The sequence below is a fragment of the Physeter macrocephalus genome, chromosome 8 (assembly GCF_002837175.3).
Source record: "Physeter macrocephalus isolate SW-GA chromosome 8, ASM283717v5, whole genome shotgun sequence".
Taxonomy (NCBI): domain Eukaryota; kingdom Metazoa; phylum Chordata; class Mammalia; order Artiodactyla; family Physeteridae; genus Physeter; species Physeter macrocephalus.
In genome coordinates, this window is record NC_041221.1 from 50,907,047 (window position 1) to 50,917,055 (window position 10,009).

The following is a 10,009-nucleotide window of genomic DNA, read 5'->3' on the forward strand; positions in this document are numbered from 1 at the left end:
GTACGCAGGCCTTTCACTGCTGTGGCCTCTCCCGTTGCGGAGCACAGGCTCCGGACGCGCAGGCTCAGCGGCCATGGCCCACGGGCCCAGCCGCTCCGCGGCATGTGGGATCTTCCCGGACCGGGGCACGAACCCACGTCCCCTGCATCGGCAGGCGGACTCGCAACCACTGCGCCACCAGGGAAGCCCTACCAAGCCCATTTTAAAACCTGGATTTATATGTGCAGATCTGCCAAACGTACATTACAGAATCATGGAGGAATTCAGGAGTGTAGATTGGTGAAATAGGGTGTTTTTTTTTTTTTTTCTCAGAAGTATTGAGGGTGAGAATGGAAGGCTTTGCAGGGGACCCACTTTGAGTATAAAACTACGAGGAGTTGGGAAAGCAGTGGAAATTCCCACTGCATCCAATGCCATCATCATTATGTCTCTGCTGTAGGACTATCAGAATATCAAAGCCTCTGACCTCAGGTTTTCACTTTGCCCTGTGGAAAGAAAAGAAAATTCATCCTGTTCCTGCTAATGCCTATTTCCTTGTCCTCTCACCCTGATTAGTACCCGTTGTTGCTGAATCATCCAGATACAAACCCCAAAGCATTTCCCTCCAAAGTTCCTAGGAGATTTTTCCTAAGGACCATTTTAAGGGTTATATCACTGAACTGATTGTAGGTCATTTCCCTTCACTGAGGTGCAATTTTCACACCTGTGAAATGGAGTTAACACTTATCAGAATCGACTGCTTCACAAGGTTTGGGGAAGGATTATGTGATCTGGGTTACATACTAGGGCTTTGAAAATTGAAGTATTATAAAAAAAGTAAGTTAGATTCAGACATGGTATCATACCATCCCCCAGAACTTGCAATGTGAACTTGGGCTGTTAACCTCCCTGTGTCTCTGGAGAGTCACCTTTCAGGAGGCTGGCAACAGAGTCCTTGCCCTTCTTACCTTTTATGTGAGCACAAATTCTCAGGTGAGACCATGTAAAAGTAACCTTATAAAAACCAAAAAATAAAAAGGAAGGAAGAAAAGAGGATAGGAATGCCTGTGGAAGTGAGAGTGGAATTTTGCCAAAAAAGTTCTGTGCTTTCTACTGTCTCCTTCAAAAGAGCAGTCCCCAGGCTCACCCAGGGAGCAGGGTAAGTTCAGAGGGGAGAAGCTGTCTTGTTCTTTTCCTCGGAGACACCGGGGCTCTTGGGAAGCTACCTCTTGAAGAAGGACAAAAGTAGACGAACCCTTCCCTTCCGGGGTTGGCTCTGAGAGTGTAGCCTGTGCCTATCATAACCGCCAAACATCCACTTGATGAACGACCATTGAGTTACTGATCAATTCCAAGGCTACTGGTTAGAGGCTCTTGGGATTTTCGAGAAAACCCATCTTTTCCTCTTTTTTTTTAAAAAAAGTATGATTTCCCCCAGTGGCTGAGAGGGGACGCCGGATAGGGCAGATCTAGAGAAGGCAGACCAGAAGGTTGAACTTGATAACACGGCACAGCTTGGGGCAGGGGGTGGACAGCCTGTCGGTATTTTGCCCTCTAGCCGAGTCCTGGAAGGGTCAGGCATCTGCACCCTCAGCCCAAGCGAAAAGTCAACGAAGTATGGCTGTGTCCCCAGCCGTCACCGTGGTACACCGTCCTGAAACGACCCTCCCTCCTGCACATCCGAACTAGGGTCTGCTGCGCTCCCGTCCCAAAAACCTGCCTCGTCCTCTGGTCCCAGTCGTGCGCGCTATGAGCACGAGGGGCCTCCAGTCTCTTCCTCGCCTTGCCCAGGCTTCCGTCCTGCTAGCCTGTCCGGACACCGCCGCAATCATCCTTTTCCTAAGATTTGCCTATTAATCCCACCCCTCCGCCGCAGCTCACGCAGGTTCCCCGGCCCAGCTTCTGTCCCGAACAACAAATGCACGGTCCACGAGGGTTTGCTTTCCTGACCCGCGCGCTGTAGGCTGCTAACAGCCCCTGGACCAAAATCCAGACGGCGGCCACCCGGCCAGGCCCTCTAGGTCCACGCAGATCAGGAAACTGCCCCCTCCGCTCCCGTTGCGGTGTGTGGGTTTCTCATTGCGGTGGCTTTTCTTGCTGTGGAGCACAGGCTCTAGGCACAAGGGCTTCAGTAGTTGTGGTATGCAGGCTCAGTAGCTGTGGCTCATGGGTTCTAGAGCGCAGGCTCAGTAGTTGTGGTGCACGGGCTTAGTTGCTCTGCGGCATGTGGGATCTTCCCGGACCAGGGTTCAAACCCATATCCCCTGCATTGGCAGGCTGATTCTTAACCACTGCGCCATCAGGGAAGCCCTCTAGAACTATTTGGAAGTCCATGAAGGAGGTACTTGAGAGTGGTCAAAACTGACAATGAACGTGACTCCGATTTTACTTTGGGGCTGATAGAGTTGAGGCAACATTACATTTTGTGTCCCTGTATCCTCATTTATAAGTCTTCCCTCATAAATATTTCCTATTTTTATTGCTGATGTATGTCACTCAACAGTTTTACTCCTCCTCTTTGTAACTTATTCTTTCTATTTTGATTAGGTAGGGTTGGAATTAAATAGGATACAAAAAACTCTAAGTAATGATATGAGAAATCTTCATATGAGTAAAGTGTGTGAGCCTTAACATATAAACGTATCTATTTTAACAACTTGAAGGTTCTTTTTAAAATTTTAACTCTTTTGGCGCACTGATTATGCTAAAATAACTAAAATTCAAGCAAGTGAGTTATAACCACATTTATGCATGTTTCTATTCCATATAAACCATGATTTAAATAAATGAGGTATGGTTTGCAAATACGAAGACTGATCTTCTTTCCATCAAAACTCAAGTTACTGTTTACCTTTGTGTTTGAGATCTTTCTGATGCTGATTATTACTACAGTTTGCATTTATGATGCCACTATTACTTCAGAGCAATATTGAAAAGTTTTAGTTTATAGATAAGGTGAACAAATCTGTGACCTCTAAATATAGCAAACATAGCTGGTCCTGTAACACACACACAAAAGTGGGATTAAATGGACAAGAACCAATAGGGAGTGTCTCCTAAATTGTCATTAGTGACCACTAGCATCACCAGATGGTCTGATTTTAAGTGCTGTTGACAGCTGGTATCAATGAGCATCAGGAATTTAAGGAAATGAGGGGGAAGATTTTACATTTATCACAGTGACCTAATTTGAACACTTAGGTAGCAATTAAATCACTTTTATCGTGATTTTATTGAACTGTAATGTCAGTTATCAGAAATGTTCCCAACCTGGGCCATTAGCCTTGAGTCAGATATGGGGTTCTGGCTCTAAGCCTGATTGTAAATTTTAACCCCCACAGGTAGACTGCATGGTCCATTAGAAAGAACTTAGTCAAAGAGGTATATTTAAATTTGGTTCTGCCACTTACATAAAGGTTCCTCTTAGAGATACCCTAAGCAGTGTTTCTCAAACTAAATGGGTATATAAATCACCTGGGGATCTCGTTAAAATGCAGATTGTGATTAAATCGGTCTGAGGGCTGGGGTCCAATATGCTGCATTTCTACCAAGCACCCATGTAGGCTGATGCTGCTGGTCCCTGGATCAACATTGAGTAGCAAGGCCTGAGGAGACTTGACAGAACATGTGAAAAGCATGTGTGTTCATGAGAAAACACTTTGTAAACTGTAAAATGGTGGAAGTATCATTTTATATTGATTAGTAATAGTTGGTGATTCAGTTCAATTCATCAAGAAAGAGCCCCAAAGAAAGAGTACGATAAATTATGTTCCAGATATTCAATTCTTTTCTTTTTAGCAAAATCAAAAACAAAACTGGGAATTGGAAAGGCAACACAAGAAAGATAGTCAATCTAAACAATTTTGTTTTTTGATTGCTTTGAAAAATTAACTTCCATATCACTATCAGAACTAAAATGATGAAAAAAAATGCCCTGTTTTTTAAAAGAAACTTGTACAATTAGACCCAGTCCCAGATTTGCTCTGTAGATTGTCTCATCCCAATTAAAATAGAAATAGTAAATTACAAGGAAAAGGAAGATAGTTGGCTCCAGGAACAACAAGAAGAGATCACTGTGAGGGAAGAAATTTAAAACTAATAAAAGCCAACACAGGGCTTCCCTGGTGGCGCAGTGGTTGGGAGCCTGCCTGCCGATGCAGGGGACACGGGTTCGTGCCCCGGTCAGGGAGGGGCAGGCTCAGGCTCCCACATGCCGCGGAGCGGCTGGGCCCGTGAGCCATGGCCGCTGAGCCTGCGCGTCTGGAGTCTGTGCTCCGCAACGGGAGAGGCCACAACAGTGAGAGGCCCGCGTACCGCAAAAAAAAAAAAAAAAAAAAAAGCCAGCACAAGAACACAGAAACTGGAGCTAAATAAACATCTAGTTTCCCTAAGTAAGGCTGTTCTTTTTCATTGGTGTTAGCATTTTCTGGAAGAGTGTACAAAATCTACAAGGACAATGATCGATTTCTAAAGCATTTCTGTGTTCCTTATCTAAAGTACAGCCAACAATTCCTGTTCAAGTTTTGATTTGAAAACTGGCAAGGAAGAGACGAAAGAAAGGCATATCACTTCCAGATTGGTAGGTGGCAAGTAATAAGCAGGGAACTTACCTAAGAAGCTTGTGTGGCAGCTGCAAGATGACTGGATCTCCGCACCTACCCGCCAGAATCTTAAAAGTTTATATAGAGGCCTTAAAGAGGTTCAGCCACATACACTGTCCAGGTGGTCTCAGTAACACATTGCTCTCTCAAGGCTGCATCCTTGAAAATGGTTCGCACTGGGTGAACAGTGAGCAGAAAGTAGATTCCAAGGACAGGGCATGGGGTAAGCAAACTCTGCCCGGGTCCAGCTCGAAGGCCAACTGGTGGTCAACTCAGTAATCAACTCTGACACCAAGGAAACATACACTCTTTCTGAGATTCTAGTCCTACAACATTTTAGCCAATCTTTCATTATTACATGGTCAATTTACTGTATTATGTGAAGAAGACTTTCATCACATATCAGAAAATGCATAACGGACCCCTCCCATGGAGTAAAAGCCCTTCCTGATCTTTTAGATTTTGGACAGAATGACTCCCTGTCATAGATCCAGATCACCAACAAATTACCCAGGTCAAGCAACAGCGTGCTTGCTCCCATGATAGATCTTTTTACAATGGTTCTGGCAGCACTGTGATTATAGAGTTAGAACTCGGCTTCAAAGATGCCAGAAATTCATCAGACTTCACCTGAATTTGATACTTTGTCTCCCTGCTTCCATCCCTGTTTCCATCCCTGTTTATCCTCTCTCAACTGTTTGTGGTGAGAGGACACATTATTCATAAACCAAAATGCCAGGATAGTGTTAAGCAAATATGTATGAATGAAAACTTAGCTTGGTGTCATCAGAGATAGGAAGAAAAGACAAATGAGACCTAAATCCGAGTAACTGTCAGTGTGTTACGACACTACCATTCCTTTGAAAAATAAAGTGAAAGTAAAACTACTAATACCGATTACTAATTTAATTCCTTAGGCCAGTCAATACCAAATCATGAGGCCATTTAAATGCAAAACAGCCACTGAGAAATTTGGTTATGGAAGCATTCAAGATGCAGACACTTGAGAAACATTTAAAGATGCCAGAACTGCACCCCTGGTGGGGAATATCACACACCTGCAGATTGTTTCTATTTTGATTAGGTAGGGTTGGAATTAAATAGGATACAATAAACTCTAAGTAATGATATGAGAAATCTTCATATGAGTAAAGTGTGTGAGCCTTAACATATAAACGTATCTATTTTAACAACTTGAAGGTTCTTTTTAAAATTTTAACTCTTTTAGCGCACTGATTATGCTAAAATAGATAATCCGGATCAGCTGCCCCAAGTGGATGGGTTCATAATTAGACAGCTCTTCACCCTCCAGTTGCTCCACCTAAGAAAACCTGAAGCTTTGAGGATGACCGAGCAGCCATTCCCTTCTACAGAAAAGCACTTGTGTGGTACATCAGGAGTGGTTTTAAATGGTGGAGATAATTACTTAATTCAAGCTGTAGCAACTGGCCAAGTAAACAAGCAGCAGCCAGGAAGCTATTAGCATGATTTTAAGGCAATTTTTCCATTAGTGTTTAATAGTCTCCAATTAGTCTTCCCTGACTATCGAAGTTTGAACGTCTTTTTTCCTCCAAAAATTCTCACAAGTTGAGTAATGCGGAAAGGTACCAAGCCATTTTTTTTTTTTTTTTTTTTTTTTTTTTTTGCGGTACGCAGGCCTTTCACTGCTGTGGCCTCTCCCGTTGCGGAGCACAGGCTCCGGACGCGCAGGCTCAGCGGCCATGGCCCACGGGCCCAGCCGCTCCGCGGCATGTGGGATCTTCCCGGACCGGGGCACGAACCCACGTCCCCTGCATCGGCAGGCGGACTCGCAACCACTGCGCCACCAGGGAAGCCCTACCAAGCCCATTTTAAAACCTGGATTTATATGTGCAGATCTGCCAAACGTACATTACAGAATCATGGAGGAATTCAGGAGTGTAGATTGGTGAAATAGGGTGTTTTTTTTTTTTTTTCTCAGAAGTATTGAGGGTGAGAATGGAAGGCTTTGCAGGGGACCCACTTTGAGTATAAAACTACGAGGAGTTGGGAAAGCAGTGGAAATTCCCACTGCATCCAATGCCATCATCATTATGTCTCTGCTGTAGGACTATCAGAATATCAAAGCCTCTGACCTCAGGTTTTCACTTTGCCCTGTGGAAAGAAAAGAAAATTCATCCTGTTCCTGCTAATGCCTATTTCCTTGTCCTCTCACCCTGATTAGTACCCGTTGTTGCTGAATCATCCAGATACAAACCCCAAAGCATTTCCCTCCAAAGTTCCTAGGAGATTTTTCCTAAGGACCATTTTAAGGGTTATATCACTGAACTGATTGTAGGTCATTTCCCTTCACTGAGGTGCAATTTTCACACCTGTGAAATGGAGTTAACACTTATCAGAATCGACTGCTTCACAAGGTTTGGGGAAGGATTATGTGATCTGGGTTACATACTAGGGCTTTGAAAATTGAAGTATTATAAAAAAAGTAAGTTAGATTCAGACATGGTATCATACCATCCCCCAGAACTTGCAATGTGAACTTGGGCTGTTAACCTCCCTGTGTCTCTGGAGAGTCACCTTTCAGGAGGCTGGCAACAGAGTCCTTGCCCTTCTTACCTTTTATGTGAGCACAAATTCTCAGGTGAGACCATGTAAAAGTAACCTTATAAAAACCAAAAAATAAAAAGGAAGGAAGAAAAGAGGATAGGAATGCCTGTGGAAGTGAGAGTGGAATTTTGCCAAAAAAGTTCTGTGCTTTCTACTGTCTCCTTCAAAAGAGCAGTCCCCAGGCTCACCCAGGGAGCAGGGTAAGTTCAGAGGGGAGAAGCTGTCTTGTTCTTTTCCTCGGAGACACCGGGGCTCTTGGGAAGCTACCTCTTGAAGAAGGACAAAAGTAGACGAACCCTTCCCTTCCGGGGTTGGCTCTGAGAGTGTAGCCTGTGCCTATCATAACCGCCAAACATCCACTTGATGAACGACCATTGAGTTACTGATCAATTCCAAGGCTACTGGTTAGAGGCTCTTGGGATTTTCGAGAAAACCCATCTTTTCCTCTTTTTTTTTAAAAAAAGTATGATTTCCCCCAGTGGCTGAGAGGGGACGCCGGATAGGGCAGATCTAGAGAAGGCAGACCAGAAGGTTGAACTTGATAACACGGCACAGCTTGGGGCAGGGGGTGGACAGCCTGTCGGTATTTTGCCCTCTAGCCGAGTCCTGGAAGGGTCAGGCATCTGCACCCTCAGCCCAAGCGAAAAGTCAACGAAGTATGGCTGTGTCCCCAGCCGTCACCGTGGTACACCGTCCTGAAACGACCCTCCCTCCTGCACATCCGAACTAGGGTCTGCTGCGCTCCCGTCCCAAAAACCTGCCTCGTCCTCTGGTCCCAGTCGTGCGCGCTATGAGCACGAGGGGCCTCCAGTCTCTTCCTCGCCTTGCCCAGGCTTCCGTCCTGCTAGCCTGTCCGGACACCGCCGCAATCATCCTTTTCCTAAGATTTGCCTATTAATCCCACCCCTCCGCCGCAGCTCACGCAGGTTCCCCGGCCCAGCTTCTGTCCCGAACAACAAATGCACGGTCCACGAGGGTTTGCTTTCCTGACCCGCGCGCTGTAGGCTGCTAACAGCCCCTGGACCAAAATCCAGACGGCGGCCACCCGGCCAGGCCCTCTAGGTCCACGCAGATCAGGAAACTGCCCCCTCCGCTCCTCTCCCCCTTCAGCTCCCGGTCAAGGGCAGCGATCACGCCGCCGCCGCCGCCGCCGGTTCCTGAACTTTCATCACTCTTCGGGAAGCGCTTTGTCTCTTTAAAGGAGACTAGGGACGAATATTAATGACTCGGGTAGGTTCTAACAGAGAAATCCACCAGAGCCGCTTGATTCCGTGACAGGGGTGGAGTGGGAGGTCCACGGGCCGGAGCCGAGCCCTTAGGACAGCAGCTCGCTCTCACCGGTCACTATCACCCTCCAGCCCCAGAAATCGCCCCCAGCCCCAAGTCTTCGGGGAAAACGTGGCAGGGGGGCACGAGGGGCCGTCCTGGAGCCAAGCCTTTCCCCTGCCCCAGCCCTCTCACACAACCTGCTTCAAAAACCCATGGAAAATCAGTCACCTTGACTCCCCGCGCCAGGGTCCCCAGACGTTTGGAAAACGCCAGGAGCCCGGAGGCTCCCAGGCGCGCGCTCGCCCGGCCGAGACCCACCCCTGGAGACGAGTTTCCCTCCCGCGGGCATCGTGGCAAGTTACCACTTCGTGGCAGATAAAGCAGGGCGGGGCAGGTGCAGCGGACGCCGAGCGCCCCGTCGGCAGCCTCAGCGCGCCTACCTGGGATGGCTAAATTGGTGAGGGGGATGCTGTGGATGCTCTCGGGCAGAGTGGCCATCCAGTCGGCGAATTTCAGCTCGTTCTTCCCTTGAGACGAGGCCATCGTGCGGTCGCTGTGCCGCGCGCCGGTCCTCACGCTCCTCGGGCAGGCTGGCAGGCTGCTGCCGCTATTCGAATGTTTGCTCCAGCCCCGCTAGAGTTTACACTCCGCTGTGCGCCACACCCACAGGATGGCGCAGACACATGCTAATTTTAATAATTATTCAAAACACCCCGTGCTCCCTTAGTGCCTCCGCCAGACTCCGCTGGAGCTTTTGTTCCTGACGTCCGCGCTCAGCTTTCTCCTCTCTCCCCGCCCTCCCCGACTCCCTCCTCCTGTTTTGTCCCTCCTATGCGTCTCTGTCTTTTCTCGCCATTTCTGCAGCGTTCCTTGGCTTCTTACTATCTTTTCTTTTTTTTTTTTTTTTCCTTTTCCTTTTTTTTTTTTTTTTAAACTTGGTTCACACAGGTGCTTTGCCCATGATCTTGCTCGGTCCTTTGATGAGACTTCCTAGTCCTGCTTGTATAAAAGACAATCTTGTGGTTGACCCTAAAATCCTAGTCGACTTCGGGATGCTATCACCGGAGCCGACTCTCATAGTGGCTTTCGGGACTCTCCATTCTTACAGAAGAGCTTTTCTTTTTGTAAGCTACAACAGGTTATTTTCTTTCCTCAGTCGGGGCTCAGAGCCCTGCTTATAACAAAATGGTGGTCTTTCTTCACCACTTTGCCTAATTTTTGGAGTAGTTGACAAGTGTGCTGTCAGCAAAGAGCAGTAAGTTCCAGGTGGTTCCTATTTAATCCCTGGCGCCCTGTTCTAGGCATTTCAAGGTAAAGAAGCACATCAACCCCTTCATTTCCCTGATTATGAGAAAGCTATGCTATATCTATGGAGAAAGCTGTTTATGTCCTCTCTGTGTCATTTTCGTGGCACTCAGGACAAGGCTGAAGCCTGATGCTAGAAGAAAGTCGCCGCATTTCCCAGTGACATGTTGTAATTATTGCCAGTAGCATTTGGTGGGATTTATTTGGCATCATTCAAAATGATCTATGTGATTGTCTGAATTTTCATTCCTTGGCAGACTAGAGAGGTG

General features: G+C 46.8%; 1 protein-coding gene across 1 annotated transcript in view; it reads right to left on the bottom strand.

Annotated features, from left to right (window-relative positions):
• PLCXD3 (phosphatidylinositol specific phospholipase C X domain containing 3) overlaps nt 1–9,046 on the bottom strand; it is a 203,189-nt gene extending 194,143 nt beyond the window's left edge. Inside the window, exon 1 of the mRNA XM_024127611.2 lies at nt 8,876–9,046. Within this exon, the coding sequence (XP_023983379.1) occupies nt 8,876–8,978 (103 nt within the window). The 5' untranslated portion in view covers nt 8,979–9,046. The remainder of the gene's footprint in view (nt 1–8,875) is intronic.
• Between the last annotated feature and the right edge of the window lie 963 nt (nt 9,047–10,009).